The sequence below is a fragment of the Camarhynchus parvulus genome, chromosome 28, assembly GCF_901933205.1.
Source record: "Camarhynchus parvulus chromosome 28, STF_HiC, whole genome shotgun sequence".
NCBI lineage: Eukaryota > Metazoa > Chordata > Aves > Passeriformes > Thraupidae > Camarhynchus > Camarhynchus parvulus.
Window position 1 is genome coordinate 5,776,544 of NC_044598.1, and position 22,203 is coordinate 5,798,746.

The 22,203-nt window shown below is 39.5% G+C and overlaps 1 protein-coding gene across 2 annotated transcripts in view; it reads left to right on the plus strand.

The window, feature by feature from the left end:
- Positions 1-21,833, plus strand: part of RANBP3 (RAN binding protein 3) — a 59,470-nt gene extending 37,637 nt beyond the window's left edge. For both annotated transcript variants that reach the window (XM_030966551.1, XM_030966552.1), the window contains 9 exons: positions 8,552-8,671; positions 9,199-9,302; positions 11,557-11,635; positions 12,544-12,646; positions 13,496-13,620; positions 15,847-15,967; positions 17,542-17,684; positions 19,352-19,535; positions 20,411-21,833. In XM_030966551.1, the coding sequence (XP_030822411.1) occupies positions 8,552-8,671; positions 9,199-9,302; positions 11,557-11,635; positions 12,544-12,646; positions 13,496-13,620; positions 15,847-15,967; positions 17,542-17,684; positions 19,352-19,535; positions 20,411-20,454 (1,023 nt within the window). In that variant the 3' untranslated portion in view covers positions 20,455-21,833. The remainder of the gene's footprint in view (positions 1-8,551; positions 8,672-9,198; positions 9,303-11,556; positions 11,636-12,543; positions 12,647-13,495; positions 13,621-15,846; positions 15,968-17,541; positions 17,685-19,351; positions 19,536-20,410) is intronic.
- Positions 21,834-22,203: the final 370 nt, after the last annotated feature.

The window sequence follows — 22,203 nt, forward strand, 5'->3', positions numbered from 1 at the left end:
AGAGGCATTCGCTTGCATTGCCATCTCTACCTGTTTTAATGACCACTTTGGATTAATTAGCAATTTTTGAATTCTGGTCTTCTTAACAACATACAGTCCCATTTTGGTCATTATGGGAGCCATGTGTTCTGGGGTGATTTGAGTAGTCACGGTTTCTTTCAGTGTTGCTACTGGTTGAGTTATTAACCCTGTCCATTCAGGAAGCAGTACAAAATTGAGTTATACTCTAATCAGTCTTAGAATCCTTGATTGTACAACCTTCTATTTTGAGTCTAAACTCTGGACAATTGGTTAAGCATCTACCACAGCATTTAGGACCAACTTGAATAAGTTTCATGGGTTGTTGATGAAATTTATGAAACCCATCCTGGACAAATGCATATTCACATCCCCAAATATCTTTCCTTTCCCATACCATTGCATTTGTAACTTTTAGCATCTGATACAGACTTACAGGAGTCAGAGTCATAGGCTTTCCCTTGGCACTTATATTTACCAGTCACATTATATGCAAGCGGTACTGCATTAGCCGTGGTTATAGTGATAATCACAAATGCCACAACTCTCCAGGCTACACCTACTTGATTATCCGTTATAACTACAAACTTTCATTCTTAAACTATGCTTGTCATTTCACCCACACCCTATTTATTTTCCTGAGAAAGTTTTAATTTCAGTTCATTGTCACCTGGTATAACTTTCCAGAATCCCTCGGAAGTCTTCCTCACTCGGAAATGATGGATCCAGGTGCTTTGTCCCTTAATCTTGATTGCAGTAAAGGTGGTGAGGAGCACTTGGGATGGTCCTTCCCACTGCGGTTCCAGAGTCTTCTCTGCAAAAGACTTAACATATACATAATCCCCGGGCTGTACATCATGTACTGGTCCATCTAATTCTCTACTTTGAGCCTCAGCCGCATGTTTCTCAATTTCTCGAAGTTGTTTGTTCAGGCCCACCACATATTTGTGTAGGCTTTCTTCCTCTACTTGAGTGGGTGTTGTCCCTTCTTGAATTCTATATGGCCTTCCATACAGTATTTCAAAGGGACTCAATTTTTCCTTTGCGCTTGGTTTGGTCCAGATTCATAATAGTGCTAATGGAAGAGCCTGAGGCCAAGGTAATTTCGCCTCTTGTCCTAGTCTTACTATTTGCTGCTTAATCAAGTGATTCATTTTCTCCACTGGACCGCTTGACTGAGGATGATATGGAGTATGAAGTTCCCAGTCTATGCCTAAGTGGTGGCTGGTTTGCTGCACAATTTTTGAAATAAAATGTGACCCTCCGTCTGAAGACATCGCGGCTGGGACTCCAAAATGCAGTATTATTTCTTGTAACATTGCTTTGGTTACCTCCCACATTTTGGCAGTTCTTGTAGGGAAAGCTTCTGGCCACCCTGAAAAGATATCTGTTAACACCAGTAGGTATTAGTACCTCCCCCCTTTCCTGGATAGTTCTGAAAAAGCAATTTGCCATTGCTGCCCAGGTCCATATCCTTTTCCAATTTGCCCAAGCTTTGGTTTAGGAATGTTTTTGGGATTAGTTTGGAGGCAAAGGCTACATTGACAAGTCACCTGAATCGCTGTACTTTGCAAGTTTCTGGCTAGGATTCTGTCTTTCAAGTAATTATACAAGGCATCTATACAACACACACATCTCCAGTGTGTTTTCTCATGTTCATCTTTCACTAATGACCATAGCATGTAAGAGGGTATCACAAGCCTTCCTTTCCCTTCATCTGTAACAGCTCACCCCTCTTGATTATAACTTCCATTTTCTTTCTCGGTAAGCCTTTTTTGTTTTTTTACTGTTCTTTGGCTTACCTTCAACAGAAATTTGTTCATCTGGGATTAAGGCTGCCTCAATTGTCTCAACAATTATCTCACCTTTAGCTGCTTCTTTTGCCTTTCTGCCTGCCAGCTCATTTCCTTCCTCCAATTCCATCCTCAAAGAACTCGCTTTTTGGTGTGCCTTGATGTACATGATAGCTACCTTTTCAGGTGGCTGGACTGCCAGTTTCATTATCTCTTGTGCATGTTTAATGCTTTTTCCTTGTGAGATCAACAGTCCTTTTTCCTTCCAGATGGATCCATGTGCATGGACTACCCCAAATGCATACCTTGAGTCTGTGTAAATACTGATTTTCTTTCCTTTTGCCAGCTCTAAAGCCTGGGTTAAGGCAATTATTTCAGCCCCCTGTGCCGAGGTGGTGATGGTAATGATCCAGACTCTATTACCTCTTGGCTTATGGTAACTACATACCCAGCATGCCTTTTTCCACTGATGACATAGCTGCTTCCATCAGTGAACCAGGTCTCAGTGTCCTTGAGAGTGGTGTCCTTCAGATCCGGGCGACTGGAGTAGGTAGCTTCAATATTCTCCAGGCAGTCATGGATCACCGGTTGTCCCATACTAGCATGGAGAAAAGAAGCTGGGTTCACAATGTTAGTTACCACAATTTCTACATCATCTTGTTCAACCATTATGGCTTGGTATTCAGGAATCTCTGTGGGGAGAACCAGTGTCCCCCCTTTACTTCCAGCACTGCAGACACTGTGTGGGACACTAGCACAGTCATCTTCTGGCCCAGGGTGAACTTGTGTGCTTCTTGGATGTTCACTACCACTGCTGCAACTGCTCTGAGGCATCCTGGCCATCCTTCAGCTGCTTCATCCAGCTGCTTGGAGAGGTAGGTGACTGCCCTGCAGTACAAGCCCAGATCTTGTGCCAGTATTCCCAAAGCAATTCCCTGCTTTTCATGAGAAAACAAAAAGAATGGTTTACTAACACCTGAAAGTCCCAGGGCTGGAGCTGACATAAGGGCCTTCTTAAGTTGGCTGAAGGCTCGTGTTGCTTCTTTTGTCCATTGGAGATCTCTGTTTCCTTCTGTAATCAAAGCATATAGGGGTTTGACTAACAGTCTGTAATTATAAACCCACAGCCTGCACCACCCAGTCCAAAAAGGTTCTCAGTTCTTTTACTGTCTGGGGCTTTGGGGTCTGGCATACTGCTTCCTTGAGATCCCATCCTAAAGTTCTTTGTCCAGCACTTACCTTGTGACCCAAATAAACAACTGTTTGCTTCACCATCTGGGCTTTCTTCTGGAATACTTGATATCCTTGTAGGCCCAAAAAGTTTAAGAGGCTTAGTGTCCACTCCGCACATGCCTCTTGAGTTTTGGTAGCTACCAGGAGGTCATCCACATACTGTAACAGCTGTCCTTCTGATGAAGCTTCGTGGGATTCCAGATCTTTTGCTAGTTATTCTCTAAATATCATAGGGGAGTTCTTGAACCCTTGCGGCAGAACTGACCATATGAGCTGGGTTTTGCATCCCGTTTTGGGGTTTTCCCATTCAAATGCAAAGATTTTCTGACTGGCCTCATGGAAAGGAAGGCAAAAGAAAGCATCCTTCAAATCTAAAACAGTAAACTATGTTAGTTCAGATGTTAAACGAGCTAGCAGAGTGTAGGGGATTGGCAACTACTGGGTATAAATTCTCAGTTATCTTATTAACAGCTCTTAAATCTTGTACTATTCAGTATGATCCATCAGGCTTTTTAACAGGTAAAATAGGAGTATTGATCTCAGACTGACACTCTTTTAATAGCTCTATCTGTAAAAAGTGTTTGATTACAGGGCTAATCTCTTCTGTCTTCCTTTCTCAAACAGTACTGCTTGACCCTAACTAGTTGTTTTCGTTCCTTAAGCCTAATTTGTACTGGGGGTGCATTCTTCGCTCTCCCTGGTATGTTAGAAGCCCACACCCCGGGAAATACTTGATCCAGTATTTTCCTGAATCTCATCTTCACTTTCAAGTTAAGCCTCATTGGTTATTAACATCAGGCTTAACAATTCCATATATTGTTGGTCCTTAACCTCCAAAGTAATCTCCATTTTTGAATATTATTTTTGCTTCTAATTGTTCCAATAAATCTCTACCCAAAAGTGCTGATGGAGCATTGGGCATGTATAAGAACTTGTGAATTCCCCTTTGTTTCCCAGATTTAAATTTCAATGGCCTACAAAAAATAAGCTCTTTCAAATTGGCCAGTTGCCCGCTTTACCATGACATAATCATCTGTTATCAGTATTAAAGCTTTATTTAACACCAAATATGTTGCCCTTGTGTCCATCAGAAATTCCATTTCCTTTTCCTTGTTCCCTAGTTTCATTATAACCAGAGGGTCTCCTAGGTAAGATCCTCCAGTCCACATCAGTCTTTAACATGGGCAACCACTGCTTCCCACTTTTTGATCTCTTTTTCGTTCATCGGCTTTTCTTTGTTCTGGGCACTAGTTCTTCCAGTGTCCAAATCTCTTACAGAATGCACATTGATCTCTCCTTAGCCGAGGTGGTCCCTGCCTTAGTGGCCCTTGTCCACATTTCCCTTTTTCTTCTTCCCTTACTACTGCTAATAATTTTTTCATCCCTTCTTTGCACTTTTCTTCCCAGTTACTAAATATTCTCCATGCCTCTTTTAGCAAAGTCACTAAATCTCGTGCTGTCGGACCCTGTATCTTCTGAAGTTTGTGTCTAATAAACCTTCTAGATGTTGTATCCCTTCCTCAGACTCAGGATCAAAGGTTGTACAATGACGCATTGCATCCTGCAAATGTTCTAGAAATTCAGAAGGCGTTTTGGAGGGACCTTGCTTAATTGTATATAGGGCTGACCAGTTTATTGTTTTAGGAATTGCCCTTTCTACGGACTCCTTATAATCCTCTAGTCTTTCCATATCACTAACATCATTAGCATTCCGATGTGGATCCTGAAGATGAAAGACATCTCTCATATTACTCTGTGTAATTCTACAAGCATCTTCTGCTAAACCCTCAGCTACCTTTAAAACCAGTTGATTTTTTGTTTCCGTTAGGGCATCCAACAACAGCTGTAGATCTGAGTAATCAGGTCGATGCTGTTTAATCACAAAACTTTAATTTCTTTGCAACACCTATCAGTTCACTCCAATAATGTTTAGCAGTCTTTTTCCAAACCTCTAAATCCATTGTAGAAATAGGGATTTTAACTAATATTGTCTTCCCTTCAGGGCTTACTGCCTCCCTCAAGGGTGCCTGTATAATTTTCTTTGTTTGTTTCTGAGTCCAAAATGCTATAGGATCCTTTGGAGTGTGCTCCTCTTGTTCACTGTTGCTGCTGGGTAGTTGGAAAGATTTAGGAATAATCAAGGTGGGGAATAGAGTTAGAAGCTGGGGTTGAACTTGAAATAGAAGCTGGAGTTGATTCAGCTGAGCTTAAAGCTGGAGCTGTAGTTGAAATAGAAATAGCTTTGTTTAAAGCTGGAGCTGGGGTTGAAGTAGTAGGCGGCTTTAATTGGAGTAGGACGTAGAGTATGAGCTGGAGTTTGGACAGAAATGTTAGAGGGTGGAGCAAGAGCTGGAGTTGAGATTATTCCCAAGTTTGTTGCCCCTCTCCGCCCCCCTTGCCTTCTAGGGGGTGGTTCAAACAGATCCCCCAACTCTTGCTCCACTGAGTCAGCTGGGTATACCTTGTCTGGGTGTGTGCAGTGTTGGCTTATGGAGCATGCACCTACAGGACCATTTCAGCCTCTCCCTACTAGCCTCATTATCTTTTCCAGGGCTAATACAAAGGAGTCAGAGGGAGCCCTGAGTCCACAATCCTTCTGCCACTCAGGGTGGTTCTGGAGGGAGAAAAACATGTCAGCATACGTCACCTCTTCCCATTTCTGTTCCCATCTCAAAAATAACATAAGCTGTAACAAAGTCTCATAATGTAGAGTTCCAGTTGGGGGCCACCCTACCCCCTCTTCAAACCTATAATGTGACCACCACTGTGTGGTAAATTTCACAAGGGTCTTTTTATTTTCTATCCCCCCATACCCTACTAGTTCCTTCCAGTGTGCCAAAATACACCCTAAAGGGCTACTTTTGGGCATCTCTTTACTCTGGTTGCTTCCCATCACTCCCCTTCTCCTTAACAAAACCGGCACTCTATGCCAATCCTTATTATGTCGTCCTTTGCTTCTTGTCTCACTTCCACCCGAACCTGGCTTCACAGATTCGTACAGTCCTTTCCCAGTCTTCTTGTCACATAGCCCACCACTCAGGTACTGAATGTGACTTTCCACACACCAGCTTTAAAATCTTTGACTAAATCAGCTCAATCAGGGAGCTGTGGACACTGGGCACACTCTCTGTACCAGTTAGCAGAACAACAATACTAACGTCCTGCACAAGTCTTACACTGCTGTAACACCCACACACAATGCCAACCTCTAGATGCACCAAAAGCTGCAGGAAAATTCCCACAAATGCAAGCTATTCCATCCGCTCCTTCTCAACCCTAAATTCTCTACAGCTGATTGCTCCCAATCCAAAGCCACTAGTCCCCCAGCAGATGTCCGATATAAACTTTCTAAATATACTCTCTCATTTCCCCTGTCTATCCGCCAGTTTACTGAACTCACAAACTCCCAGGAGTCAAGTCCAAACCACTGAAGCAAAGGAGTTCCTCCTATCCTCCTATCTGTCTGGCCAGATTGGATTCTCAGACCAAAACTACCCCTATTATGATTCTAGCAATCAGCATCTACAAAGACAATCCCTGTACCTAAAACCACAAGTAAACTCTTACCAAAGGCTCTAAACAAACCAGTTTTACTGCTTTGCACTCAACGTGTGACACTTACAACTTTTGACACAGGATGGCAGTGTTGCCTCAAAAAGCACCACAGCTCCAAACACAATTACAACATCACAATCGTACTATGCCCACAGGAAACACTTTGTGCAGTCTAACAATACACAAACACACTACACTAAAGCACTCAACTTCTATATTTCAAATTCCACAAACATAAACACCTGAACAGCAAAGCACCGTCCCTATAATTTCTCAGAATCTGAACCCTTTTAGTGTTAAGACGGGGTGTTATAGTAAATTCTGTTCCCCATAACCTAAACACAGACACACACACACAGTCACAGCGGAGAGAGGATTTTATTAAGGGTCATGCACCCCACTCGCCTTGTTTTTCCCCGACCATTTCAGTTGCCTGAAAATGGAATCATGGGTACAAACTCTCACTTGTGTCGTGTGCTAGCAGCACATCTCAAAAAACGCTCTCACAATTGTTCTCACAGTCAGGACACATTCACACAACAGCATAACAACCTTAGACCAGGATTTGCCCTTATGACTGCTAGCCCCAATTGGTAGCAAACTCAGCCCTCTACGGCAAAACAAATGGCAAAAATCCTATTCTGTTAGCAACAAAAGCCTGAGCTTGGTACGAAACAACTCTTTCTGCTGACAACCAGATTTCAACTTCAGCTTCAGCTTGCAAGCACACTATAGAGGCACAAATTGCGTGTGGGTCCTCTCCCATGACTTACCAACGGCCTTTCTTGACCACGCGTATACCTTACAGGTCACTACTTAAAACTGTTTCAATTTTTAAACATACTGTTTTGTCCGGAATTTTAGTAGTCAGGGGTCAATGTCTGCTGCTGGATGAACAGTTCAGGCAGTGAAGCCTGCTCTTCCAGGAATATACTGGTGGTGCCCTGAGGGGGTCCATGTCCCGAGGTGGTCTCACAGCTGAGCAGAGTCTCCTCCTGGCTGGCTTGCCAATGAAGTCATTAAAACCAAAAATCACGGACAAAGACTCTAACTAATTAAAGTTAGAAAGTAGTACTTAAAGTTAGAAAGTAGGCCGTTTATTACGCCGGCAGGTGGCATGGGGTGGGGGGGGGGTGTCATCCCCAAAATGCATGACCACATCACACAAGGATTTTTGCCTTCTATTTATTTCCCAAAATAATACATATGCCTAACCCCAGCACCTCCCATTCCTGCTTTGTATTAAAATGAGGTTATTAGTTCTTCAATTCTTCTCTTGAATTGGGTTGGTGGTCTTGAACTGGGTCAGCGATCCCAGGGATGAAGCCAGGAAGGTCCTTGTCAGGTCTCTGTGACCCTCTGGCACGATCCACAGCCCCCTGCTTCATGATGGATTGATATATAGTCCAGGTGCTGGGCAGTGTTCTACTGGTTTCAGTATGTTCCTATAATCGTTCACTTGCTCCACTTCCTTCTACAAGTGAGCTTATTTGTAATATAACAATTAGCTTTAGCTTAAGCATCTAATAATTATTAACCTGTTGTTGGTGTATCTAACTTCAATATGAATTGGCTCTAACCCTTAGCTAAAATCTTAACCCTTTAAAATCATGATTCAGAACCAGACTACCAAAATGTAAAACTGTCACGTGGATTGTTTTTGAAACTTGATATGAGATCTTGGGCAGCTTAATAGAATTTTGAAGTTGGTGCTGCTTTGAACAGAGTTTGTACCAAGTGATTGTTAGAAATTCCTTTTAGCCTTAATTATTCTGTGATTTGCTAAGAAAAACACTTAACAACAGAGGCATTATTTAAATGCAAAACATCCCTTGTACATCTGAAAGTGTTATTGGCTTGTCATTGTAAATGAATGTGTGACTCACCTCATCATAAGGTGTTTTTATTTAAAGAAACTCAACTTCTTTGGCTACCTTTTTCCATTTCTTTAGGCAGCAGAATGTCAGAAAAAGGAGTCCAACAATTCTTCAGATGATGACTGCTCTGAGAAGGCTGAACTAAATGCACAGCAAGCATTCGTTTTTGGGCAAAATTTACGAGATAGAGTTAAGGTAAACACATGTTTGTTCTCTTGACTTAAGAGTTTATGAATATATGTAAAATTAAAAGCTATGAACACAGCTGAGTTGTCTGTTTAATAAAACTAGTCTTCTGGACATTTAATAAATGAATTCTGTTAAGTAGCGTAAGAAGCTTTTTTAAAAAAAATGCATGTACTGCAATCATGAGTAACAGCTAAAGCTCAGTAGAATGTGGTGTTTTCTCTTACTTTTTGGGTTAGAATGAAGTTGAAATGTGGTCCTAAGCTGTTCCCATGCTACCAAGACTTCACAGAAAAGATGGAAAAATAGGCTGAGCCTGGGCTTAAACTTGTGCGTAGAATAACTGAGTTGGATTGTTAGTACCTGCTCTTGAAAATGAGTTTGCTCAGGTTTCCCAGCATGATAAAAGAAAGTGTAATATTGGGACATATCTTGTTTTATTGTAGAAACATTTGTGGATGAAACTCTGTCTTTAGGTAGAGTAAGTTGAAAATTTCATAATTAAAATTATTGATATATACTTGTTCTTTTTCTAGCTAGGAGATGAAAGCAATGAAACTACTGATGTGCAGAATTCTGGCCTTCTGACATCAGATATACCTTCTGCAACAAACTATTTTCTACAGTACATCAGTTCCAGGTGAGACTACAGGGAAACCTATGTAACAGTTCTCCTTACTCTTTATTTTCCTTATTGAAAATTCTGTATGATTCTGCTCTTTATTGGATACAGGGCTTAGACTGGGTCAGTGGGAACCTAGACTTCTGAAGAATGAAATGGCAGTCTTCAGGTCTGGGGGAATCCTCAATCATCTCTTCAAGGGAGATGCATTTGATATTATTTATTTGACCACATCCTCACCAACACCTCTTCAGAAAACCAAAAAGCATGACATTCTTCTCATGAATGATCAGAAACAGAGATCTGCACTGTATTTGTGTTGTTCAGTAGGTTTCATATAAGATACAGATAAAAGAAAGAATAGTTAAAATTTTTCCATGATAGTAACCTTTTCAGAGTGGCCTGTATGAATAAGTAGGAGCCTACCTGTGGGAGGTTTTTGAGAGAACTTCTAAAGAATAGCAGTAACATAAGTAACATCAGAAGAAACGTGATGTATAGGTAAAGAGAAGCAGCCAGGAGAAAACTGCTAATCCTGTCTTATATAGTAATGACCTCTGAGCTGACAGCCTTCACTTGAGGCTAAGGTGCATGATTTCATGATACATGGAATCTGTATCTCTGTGAAGATGCTAGCTTAGTAGTGGTTAAAAAATTTAAGTAGTGTAAAGAATAAGAAAACAGAAGATACAGAGCTGTGAATTCATGGAAAAATGTGAGGGGAAATCCCACCAAGAGTGATGAAGCAGAGCAACATCTCTGCTCCTGGCATAAGCTGAAATTCAGATTGAGGCAAGGAAATAATTGTGGGAAAAGCACAAATACATGCTTTCTTTGTCTTTATATTTGGCATTTTTAAGATCCTGTTGTTCACCATGAAGGAGGCAGTAGGCAGTTTTGCAGTCAATGAACTTTTGATGCTGAACTTTTCAGATGTTGCACTGGAGAAGTAGAGAACACCTTTGCCCTCTTGATGCCAGACCAGTGTCTTTCCAATAGACACAGTCAGACTTATTCAATCAGATTTGGCAGACAATAACTACTAATATGTGGCCTTCAAATACTGGAATATTTTTTCATATTTTTCAACTCATATGACACCTACTGTCATTTTATTTGAGTCTTTGCTTTGGGAGGATTTATTCTTGGTGAGTCAGTTACAAGAAACCTAGGTTTGAACTTGTCTTGAAAACAGTATTGTCTCTAAGGGCAGTTGGCTCTGGTTTTCTGATGAGGTGGCAAAGCATTATGGTAATCCACTTGTAAAAGGAAACTCCTCCCTTTGTGTAACACTGTAAATTCTTTAAAAATTGTAAATATGCTAGGTGGCATGGTAGATATTGGTAGGCCACACTGAGTTCCCTGTCAACATTTGGAGCTCAGTACTGTGGTATTTAATTCCCTTAGGAGGTAAAGTTATCTTCCACTGAGGATCTCCTTTTTTCTAGGAATCTCCTTAATCAGAAGTAGCAACTCTACATGTACAGTTTAAAGGTTTGTTTGGTTTCACTTGAATCATGTAGATGTGAGTCCCCATTTTCCAAACTTGGTGAAATGCACGTAGGCTTGATTGGGAATGGTCGGCTTTTGCATGTTCACTTTGTGAGCAAGCTGGTGTCTTCCAAAGGTATGCCTGATGGGAAGGGACAGGAACAATGACTTTTTAAGTCTTTTGTCTTTGTAAAAGAATAAAACTCCTGTCCTTCCTAAATAGGTTTTAAAATCTGTTAATAAAAATACTAATGGGAGGAAGATGTTTGTTCTGTAAGGAAGAAGTAAAGGCTGATATTTGATTGTGAAACTTCTTGGAGAATCTGGGGTATTGCAGCTAGTCTGATAAAAGGCATTACTACTTATCCCTGCTACCTTTGCTTCAGTTATGATCTTGCAAGTGCTTTTGTTTCAGTTTTTCAGTTTCTGAGAGAATTGACGTAAAGACATGTAGTAGTTCAAGTCTGTACATGTAGAATATGGTTTAAAAAAAAGTATGTTATATGATTAGACAATAAGCCCTCACTTAGCATTCAGCATTGCTTTGTATGTTAATAGTTATCTGAAGGGGAAGATTTTGACAGAGAAAAAATCATTTGTTGTCATTCTGAGAGAATTCTTGTTCTGTAAAACTAGAATGTGCTCGTTTGTGTCAACCAGTGCCTACTTTCTTAAAGACAGTGACAATCACTCACTTTCTAAGAAATTTTATTAGTAGAAAATAAAAAAGGTATTATTTTCTATCTTGTAAAACCTGGCTTATTTCTTGGTTTTTTTTCAGTGTAGAGAACTCTACGAACAGTGCAGATGCGTCTAGCAACAAGTTTGTTTTTGGACAGAACATGAGTGAGCGAGTCCTAGTGAGTATCCACTATGTATATGTTGTAATTTTGCCAGCAGTTTGTTACAGATTCTCACTCAGGAATTTTGAGAGCCTTTAATTATACTTCTCACTTGAGTATGGGGTTTTTTCAGTCGTTTCCTTTGAAGGTAACTTACTTTGAGTGCAGCACAGGAAGTTCATTATAAGCTATTGTCTGCCCAGCAATACTTTCCAGGATTTCCCTTTCAAACTCTCAGTGTAAGGAGAGTCAGTGCCCTCTCTGTAGTGCATGTGGTTCTTGTGCCCAAGCATTTTATGGCACAGCTCGTTGCTTTAAAATGGCTATTGGAGTATAAGTATTAGAGGGTATTTTATGTTTGTCCTCAAAATTGAGAGCAGTTCAGTAATGTGACTCCCCCCAGATGGGATTTCAAGCCCAGCAGTAAAGCAGCTGCCTCAGGACTGGGGTATGATTCTGGACATGCTGTTCATGATGTACCAACCTAAGGAATCACTTCTAGTACCTCACTGTTTCCTGCTGTTGTTTGTATGCCTGTGCTGCAACAAAATGGAAACGTTTAATGCTGAGTGTTCAGACCTGTCTAACTACAAAGCAGGAGTTCAGTCAATTATGACATGAGTAGCTGTAGCTGAAATTGACTTACTATGTTAACAAAGCAAGTCAAAAAGCTTCAAAATAAAGGTTGAAATTTGGTATCAATTCCAGGGAAAATAATTCAAATTGGTTTTTAGGTCACACTCCATTCAGTTCCTTGGCTAAGATAGTAGGATAGTTTTGACTGTGAAAGCATGTTGTCCATGAGATTCTTTTTTTTGCCATATGGTTTATAAATACTGGCGCTACCCTCAGTACTTGATCGCCTGTTTAGCAGAATTAGTGTATGTTTTCTCCCTTCTGTTTACCTCCTCTTATTTCTGTGATAGAGCCCACCAAAATCAAATGAAGGTAGTACAGAGAGTAATAAGGAGAATGCTGCTACAGAGTCTGGGTCTGAATCGTCTTCTCAGGAGGCCACGCCAGAAAAAGGTGAAAACCAAAATATTATATTAGGAATGGTAGTTAATCCTTTATTAAATTACTGTATTTTTCAATATCCTGTTACTTTTCAAAAACATAAGATTTTTCCTGTAACCAAAGATACAGGCTGGGTGTGGAAGTTGCTGGATGTTGTAGATCCTCTAATAGTAAACATGTGCAGGCTGCACTTTCTTTTTCATTGTCAATCTGTGGTTGTGGGAGTATCTTCAATGGAATAAAATTAGAGGGAATTAGCAGAACTGGTAGTAGGACTTGGTAGAGAACGTAGGAGAAATGTGGCAAACTTTTTTTAACAATTCTATTTCATTTCAAGTGACTGAATTTCAGAGTCAAATGTATATTGCATTGAGTGGGTGCCCCACATGTTGCTTGAACTCAGAACTGGTTGCTGGATTTTATGACTTCAAATTGTCAAGATATTACAGAAATTCTGTGAACCATGGGTTTTCTTCAGTAAACTGCTTACAAGCCCAAGTGGAAGTAGAAAATTAAATGCACTGTCCATGTGTAGGCACAGCTGTATGGCTAGCAAGAGTATCAGTACTGCTGGAGCATCTACAGATAAGCGAGTGTCCATGCAAAGGTTTTGAACTATTGCATGTAGGGATAAAACTTCTTGAGATTGTATCTATTTTGTTCCTTATGCTTGTAAAACAAGTATTAAAAGGCAAGCTTTAACTTCTGCTTTAAATTTCCATAATTTTTAATGTGTTCTATTAAAGTCTGTTTTCTATACATTTCAAAGGGTCTCAAAATTCTGGTGTACTTGTGTGAGACTTTTATATATCTTACAAAATTTTATGATAATCATTCTCAGACTCTCAAAATGTTGTTCAGCTAATAATATTTCAGAATCACTGGCAGAATCTGCAGCAGCCTATACTAAAGCAACAGCAAGGAAGTGTTTATTAGCGAAGGTAGAAGTGATTACTGGGGAGGAAGCTGAAAGTAACGTGTTACAGGTAAGAAACGGATAGAGGGGCTTTGAGTTTGTGGGGATTCATATGGATGTCTGTCACAGTAACAAGTCCACAGATAGGTTGGATTTAAATCTATACAGGCGATCCTCAGCCAACCCTGTCCAAGCTTAGGTGCAAGCACACCACTGGCCAGAGATCTGGGCAGAGAGAGATCCCAACCAATCAGCTATTTAAACCAGGAAGTTTCAAACCCCCTATATCAGCAGGCCTCCATAATAAACCGTTGCTGTTGTTGCCTGGATCTCTGAGAGTTTGTGTCATCCCTGTCTCTGACCCCACGTAACAGATGTCCAGTGAATGCATACCATCTGATTCCCTACAATTCAGCCTTCCTCTATATCTCTAATGTATTTTCTTGTGTTAAAGCATACTTTAGATATTTCTATCAGATTGTTATTTCTTAACTTGTTATCCATTGCTTTTTAATTTCTTCTTTCTGAATAAATTTTAGCGTATAGGCCATCCAGGTGTATCTTAAGCATACTTTCCTGAATCCATCACATAGAAGCTTCTATTTTCTGTGAGACAATTATTTGAAGAAAATTTAAATTAATTAAATATTTTAAGTTCTTTAATTGTTGTACTACTGAAGATTTTCTAAAATTTAGAATGGACTATTTATGCCAGCAGTCTAGTTTCTTGCAAAATAGAAACTGTATCACAAACACTCAGGAATTTGGTTTGAGATACTTAATTGAATTAGTGATGTTGTAGAAGGATATTTGGTCATGACTTAGACTGCTGATTTTAATAGAGATATTTCTAACATTGTAGTTATTCATTAACTTAAATATACTTACTAACTCTAGTGTATTCTTAAGAAAAAACATGCAGGGTTTTCATATAAAATGAAATCTTATATGTATTTTTTCCCATCTCTCTTTATACTCCAATTATAGTTTGGTTTTTTCCTTGAGATATTGTGTTTCTCAGCATTTGAATTGTGTTATTTTCAACGATAACTTTTTTATTCTTACAGACACAATGCACTATTCTTCTGAGAGCAAACAGTTGCACTATCAGTATCTAATGCCTATAAGTTACACTTGTATTACCTTACAAAATGGTACTCTGTAATGTTTACCTTCTTGGACTTCTTTTTACCAGACATAAATGGTCTTTAAATGGTTCTTCTGGTACATCTCTGTTTCTATTTAATTCAGAAATGTCTGGGTGCTTCACATAATTGAACAAGACACTGAAGAGATAAGATTCCTGTTTCACTTAGGAAAACTGCAACTTTTGGCAGTTGTATACTTAATAGAGGACTGACTTGCCTGAATATGTTGTAATTTAACAGACCTCTTGCCTAACTTTAATTCTTTTTTTCTTGTGAAATGTAATGCATTAAAATTCCAAATGGGACTTGTACAGACAGAACTATGTAATGTTGCAGAAACATACAGAGCTAGATGTTTTGGCATGAAGAAGATGAGAAATGGAGGGAATGAAAATGGAAGTATCTTTTCCACTTAGTGCATGCTCATCTGTGGGGAGCTTGAGGGGTGATGGTTTGAGGTATAAAGCCTCAGCAGTAACAGTGAAATTAGATTAGAGAGGACGATATAGAGATGTTTGGCATGGAAGAAAAAGGGAGCTTGTAGGTCAAGATCCTTCAGTATTCCTACTGTCGGAAAAAATACATACACCTTTTGAATTTTATAACATCTGAACCCTCAGTTAATAACCTCAGTTATTAATGACTTTGTGTTGTTCAGGCTTTGATAATGAATTGATAATGAGCTAGTATGTTTGTTCATCCTTTGCTTACTTACAAGAAGAATTTTGCTTTGCTTTCATTATATTTCATTATTTTGCTGGGTCTTCCCAGCAGCAAATAACATATTCAGTGGTGCAGTGTGTACCTAAGGCTTTTAAAAGAATTGACTGATATAAGGCAGTCTCCTATGACATTAAGTTTCCTCTGTGAAAATTTATATATTACCTGAAAATTACTTGTTGTTTTGATCTTGAACCCTCTTATTCTTTAAGAATATATAGCTTCTTTTAGTAAAACGTGATGAAAACAGACAGCATATTTTGAGAAATCTATTGCAAAAGAGAGGATTACTGTTTTGATTTCCACAGCTATAAACAATTAAAAATTCCAGTATGAAATCTGAATATTTTTTACTCAACTGTAGATGACTAAGAAATATATTATTACTTCAATCAACCACTATGCCATAGACATATTTTCTGTTACAGATTCAGTGCAAGCTGTTTGTATTTGATAAAAGCTCTCAGTCTTGGGTGGAAAGAGGTCGAGGACTCCTGAGACTCAATGATATGGCCTCAACAGATGATGGAACATTACAGTCTCGGCTGGGTAAGAGGAACCAGGGGAAATGAGATACTGGATGACAGTCATCCTATTTTCATAAGGTTCTTCCTTGACACACAGCAACATTCACTTAAGTTTATATTAGCTCCAGCAACTCAGAAGCAGTTTGGACCTTTTCTTTTGCTTCAGTTAGTGAATAGTGCCTCCAAAGAGAGTATCTTCATACCCTTCTATTGCAGCAGATGTTCCAGTTACTTTTTCCCCCAAAAAAGCAAGCCATATTTAGTAACTAGAATATTTGCCTAGAAATTTATGGTAACATCATTCAGATCTGGCTGTTTTGGATGGGTTGCTTGTGATGAGGGAAGTCTGTTTGAATAGTGCACAATTGTTCAGGCTGGCAGGAATGTGCATTAGTCTGAGATTAACTGTTCAGATACCACTGCTGAACTTTAATGTATTAACATATAAGGCTTCAGACTAAATAGCTTTAGATATGACTCATATTCTTCAATAGTCTCATTGCAGTTTAAGCCCAGCCAGCAGCCAAGCCCCTTGCAGCCGCTTGCTCACTCTTTCCAGCAGGATCAGGGAGAGAACTGGAAGTGTATAAAAGTTCAAAAACTCCTGGGTTGAGATAAAGGCAGTTCAATAAAGAAAGCAAAAGCGGTGCATGCAATTTGCAAACAAAGCAAAACAAATTAATTCACTGCTTCCTGTGGGCAAGCAGGTGTTCATCCATCTCCAGGGCAGCAGGACCCCATCATGTGTAATGGTGACTTGGGAGGAGAAGCACCATCACTCCAGATGTCCTCCCTTCCTCCTCTTCCCCCTGCTTTATATCCTGAGCATGGTGTTTTGTGGTCTGGAATATCCCTTTAGTCAGTTTGGGTCACCTGTCCCAGCTGTGCCTGCTCATAACCTCCCACATAGTTGTCACAGCGCAGCTGGTATGTAGCTGAACAGATAAATCTGGCCATAAACAGAGATTCAATTTGGCTTGACTGGTTGGTTAGAGAAAAGAAGTTCCTAGGTGAGCAATGATAGTATAGACTTGAACTCAAACAAAAAACCCCAGCCAATTCCGTTCAATCCTGAATGCAAACATATCATTGGTCAGGGAGCTAGGCAGTGCAGAGATCCCGACCAATCAGTTGTCCAAGCATGGGAACCCCCTGTAAAAGGAGATGCCGAACAATAAACCGAGCTATTTGTCACATGATCTTCGGTAATTTCTCTTGTACCTGTCTTCAACCTATGATCATAATGTATTACATACTCCCATCCTCCTCATCAGTGTAGTAGTATGAAAAGCAGAAAAGACCTTAGCTCTGTGCAAGCACTGCTCAGCAATAACAAAAACACCTCTAAAGTATCAACTGTATGTTCAGCACAAACCCAAAATACAGCTCCATACCAGTGACTGGAAAGAAAGTTAACTCTACCTCAGCCAAAACCCACACAAAGCCTACATTCTCCTCATTTACAGTTGTGACAAAAGCCTAAGAGGGCTTATTTGTAAAAAGACTGAATCCTTTGTACAGTAACAAGTGTCTTGACTGTTTTGAGCTTCCTGATGTGCCTTTTTCCACCTAACTGATCTTCTAACTTGGCTTTAGTGATGAGGACTCAGGGGAGTCTTAGGTTAATCTTAAATACCAAGCTCTGGGCTCAGATGCAGATCGATAAAGCCAGTGAGAAGAGTATCCGGATCACTGCCATGGATACAGAGGACCAAGGAGTTAAAGTTTTTCTTATATCAGTGAGTACTGTTTATGTCTTAACCATCATACTAAAGTCGGTGCTTACTTAAACTGTAGCTGAGGTAGCATTCCATTTTTATTTGCACCCTACACTGTCTTAACATGACCCCTGCCCCAAAGACAAGACACTTGGCAGATTTGCTTGTCTAAAAAGTCTTGCTAGGTGTGAACAAATGCCACATCAAAGGCTGCCCTAAGAAGCCACGTTGTTCCAAAGCATTGCCCATGGAGTCATGGGGATCTGCTTCACACATACTGAGACTCTAACTGTAGTGTTTCATGCAGATTCTTTTCTGATTAAAAAAAAAAATGGCATTATTTAATAGATTTTATGCAGTAGTTTAACTAAAATTAGATCTAGTAGAACTTTCAGCCCAGAAAAACTGTCATTGTCTGCAGTGTGGGAGGATGAATAGATGCCCACTGAAAAGGAAACACTAAAGAACATCGTATTAGTACTTAAGGTTTACACATTTTAGCTTTGATTTTCCTTTGATGCAGTGTATTAAAGCAGTAACAGGATAGTGAAAGTGGTTTCTGTGCTTACTAAATGGGGAACAGCAATCGCAATCAGAATTACTAAAACATTGAGATCTGATCATACAGTCAGCAAGGGAGAAAGGTCATTCCCTAATGCCTGCTAAAGCACTAACATATTTGGAGAGGTCTGAGAACATTCTTTTGATTTAGACTGATTTTACACAAGATGCAAGAGAACAAGTGTCTTGCAAAAGAATTAGTGTTCCTAGGGAACAGAAATTGAGAGCATCAGCAAATGGTCAGCTTTCCCTGTGACATTAGGTTTGTAGGCCTGGGATCTGGAGTCCCAGAATTGAACTTAATGATACCAAATATGCATTGATGAAGAAAAATAAGTGAAATTATTGGATAGGTTTTTCTCCATATTTTTCTAGTTTTGAAAGTTTTGAGTTAATCTGTCATCAGGTTACTCACTCTTGATTTTAGTATTGATGTAAAGCATCTTGTTTGGAATTACTTTTTCATTTCAGTTTATTGCAGGGGAATTTTGCAGATACAGAGTTAGCACATTCAAGTGTCAGATGGGGTGGATGGAAACGTTTTTTATGAAAGAATTTGGGGAAACTATTTCTTATGAAAGAATTTGACAGGTTGTCAAAAATGCTTCCCTCTGAAACAGAGACTGTTCAAAAATTTTTGAATAATTGCCTGTCTGTTCACTGAGTTTTCTCATTATATCTCATATTGAAATTTTATGCCAGTGCCTCATGAAACAGTTGGCTTGATTATGATTAACTAATGTGTGAAGTTGAATTATTGACAGGCCAGCAAAAATCTGCAAGATTTTAATTGAAGGTCTTCTTAATATGAGCTTTTGGGCAGTGTCAGGAAAGCTATGTGATTTCTGTGTGAAGAAGGCTATATGAGATCAGCAAATACTGGGTATGTTAGCCAAAGAAAGTTGGAACTAAGCAGAGGAATATAGTCTCACCACCAGAGTTCTGTATATCTAATGTCCTGCTGTGTGTACCACAGCCCATTCTGACTGGTTTGAAAAACATTTTATGAGAAAACTAAAAAGTATATTGTGAAATTTGGCATGACTGCTGTGTATTATGTCAGCAGTGTTTTATTGTGTTATAATTCCATGCAGCTTTTTCTTATTTCTGAATATTGAAAAATGCAGGCAAGCTCTAAAGATACAGGGCAGTTGTATGCTGCATTACACCATCGGATCTTGGCCTTGCGCAGTAGAGTGGAACAAGAGCAAGAAGTCAAGAATGTAGCCCCTGAGCCAGAGGTAGCGCAGTCAAATGAGGAAGACAGTGATGATGATGATGTCATTGCACCTTCAGGATCAGTTGGAAGTGGTAAGTAAGAAAGACAATGGTGTTTCCTGTTTACCGTGCATTCTTCTGTGTCACTTCTTAAGGCAATCTGTGCTCTTTGTGTATGTCTATGGAGTAGGACTATTGCATGGCTTTCCTTTTTGAGCACAACTACTCCTTGCTTCTTCTCCAAACTGGTAAAAGGCCCCTGTGCTGCCTGTGAGGTACATGCCACAATTTAGCAGAGGTTTTCTGTGCTTTTTATAATTTACAGGATTTCTAAGGGTGGTTCTGAGTTTCATTTTTACCTTCATCATGGTCAGGAGTTGCACATGAAACCTGAGTTGACTCAGAATCAGTAGACAGCATCCAGAATGACTTTTCGGTAGGGAGCTGTTTGGAAAGCAGAAGGTTTACAAAGGGGCATGGAAGGAGTGTAATGTTTTTTATTGCGCATGAGGAGATCATAATTTAAGAAAAATACTAGTCTTCAGTTTGAGAAAGGCTTCCTTTTGTACTCTCAACTTGGAAGTCATCTGTACTTTGCTTTCTTGTGGCTGAGAACATAGAGCCTTTGACAGTCCTCCATTCTGATTCACAGAAGGGGAAAAAAAGAGGAATGAATATGAGCAAAAGCAGTGGGAAGATTGAAGAGCTTGGAAACAGAGCTTTTAGGTTTTTGGATGCTGCTGGGATTCCTGAACTAGATTAGTCAAGAACATAAAGTTCTATAGTAGACAGATCTTAGTCTGGAAGAGGGCCATATGCAAGGTGGGAGAGGAGGAATTCTACAGTTTCCATCTCTCATTGAACACCTGAATCTGAGACTTACGTAGGCTACTTGGGATGGGTGTCTTACTGCAAGGCAAGAAACAAAAGATATTTCTTATGACCAAAAACTACTTTTATTGTTTCAGGTCCTAATGATGAAGGTGATGGGCAGAACGTTGGCAGCACATAGCAGATGTGAGCCAATCTGCTTCCAAGGCTGCTATGAACACCATCTTGCAGGCATCTCTGGATACCCCAGGCCAGCAGTTCTTTCAGGCAGTTTTGAAAGCTCCAGGACTTAAGAACTGTGCATCTTTGTTCTGTTTGTTTGGGTTTTTGGTCTGGATCAGTAGATTCCACACAAAAAATAGCAGACTTGGAAACTACCTGAATATGGTTTGGGACGTTGAAAGCTCATCATATTGATGAGCAAAAAAAAAAAAATCCAACCCCAAAACAACATAAACACAAAATGCAACCACCCCCAACCATTTCCCCTCTTCCTTGTAATTAAAATGGCACATTACAGCTTGTCACAGCTTTTCATTGGGACCTTTTGGCTGTTTCTTCAATAGTTCATGTCTTGCAGGTCTCCAAGATAGAACTTTTCGACATGGTTCCAACTCGAATTCTGCTTTTATAACCCCTGTTCGCCTTTACGCAGGGAAACCTGGTCCTAGCTCCTATGCTCACTGGCTGCCCTTTGGGTTCCTTTATTTTTTTTGGACTGTAGATGGGGCAGGTTATGTTTTTACCTTTTAATCCCAACATAGGCTGTGGATGTGGACACCATTGTTTGCTGTCTAGTGGGTTTGTAAACAGAAAGAAACAAAACATTGTGGTTCACCAGAAAAGCTTTTTTAATGCGATAAGAGACTTTCAAGTCTGCAGGACATTTTGCTAACTCCTTTTTTCTTCCCATTTCATTATTATTTTTTGGGGATTTATATTGTGGTGAGACTTTTTTATTTTAGTTTTTCAATAAGATGCTCTTGTGCATTAAAAAAGTGAAACTATTGTTTTGTACTGTTCTTTTCTGTTACTATTTAAGGGAGAGCTAAGCCACTATATGTAATAGATGTTGCATACAATTTTTCTTGGAAAATTTTGTTTCTGTGGCTACAGTAAAGTGCAGGAGGCATACAGGTTACACCTTCAGAAAAGTTAATGACAAAACAGCTGTTAGCCCTTGGAAGAATAAAATAGGCTCATGTAATGAGCTCTGCCAGCCATTAAAATAAATCTGTATAATAAAGCAGCTCTCATTTAATGGCTTGATTCAACAAGCCATTTAAGCACTTGCCTGACTTAACTGTATGTGAATAATCTTACTGAAGTCAATGCAACTCTTCATGCTTAAAGTTGAGGACATTTTTTAAAATCTTGCTGAATTAATGGCCTTAAATAGAAAATTTAACTTCTAAACCCTTCCTGTCCCTGTTTCATTTTGCTGAAGTCTTGCAGCATGAAGAAAAAGGTAATACTCCCAGCCTTGAGTAGTTTGGGCTGAAGGTTATTGTATTCTCTTCCACCACAAATAAAAGCAAAAATGTGGTTTTCTGTGTGCAATTCTGAAGTACTCCTACTGTAACCATAACTTTTTTTTTTTTCTGTCGGTGTTTTTTAATCATTTGAGCCTTTTATGTGAAAGTTGAGTTTTATTTTCTTATTGAAATCTATGGTATGTTCTTGTCCAGCAAGGTTGGAATTTGGTAGTCACCAGGTCACTTTCTCTTTGAATTCCCCAAATTGTTCTATTTCCTTTATAAATAGTTTGCTGATAGATAATTTCTGACTTGCATGCTTCCTCTTTTGTAGGTTAACAATCTAAAATGGCATCACCTAAAAGAAAATGAAAGGGGAAGAAGCATTTGATGTAGCATGAATTGAAAACAGAAACCCAGGTTATAGCACAAAATCAACTTTGAAATTTAGTATT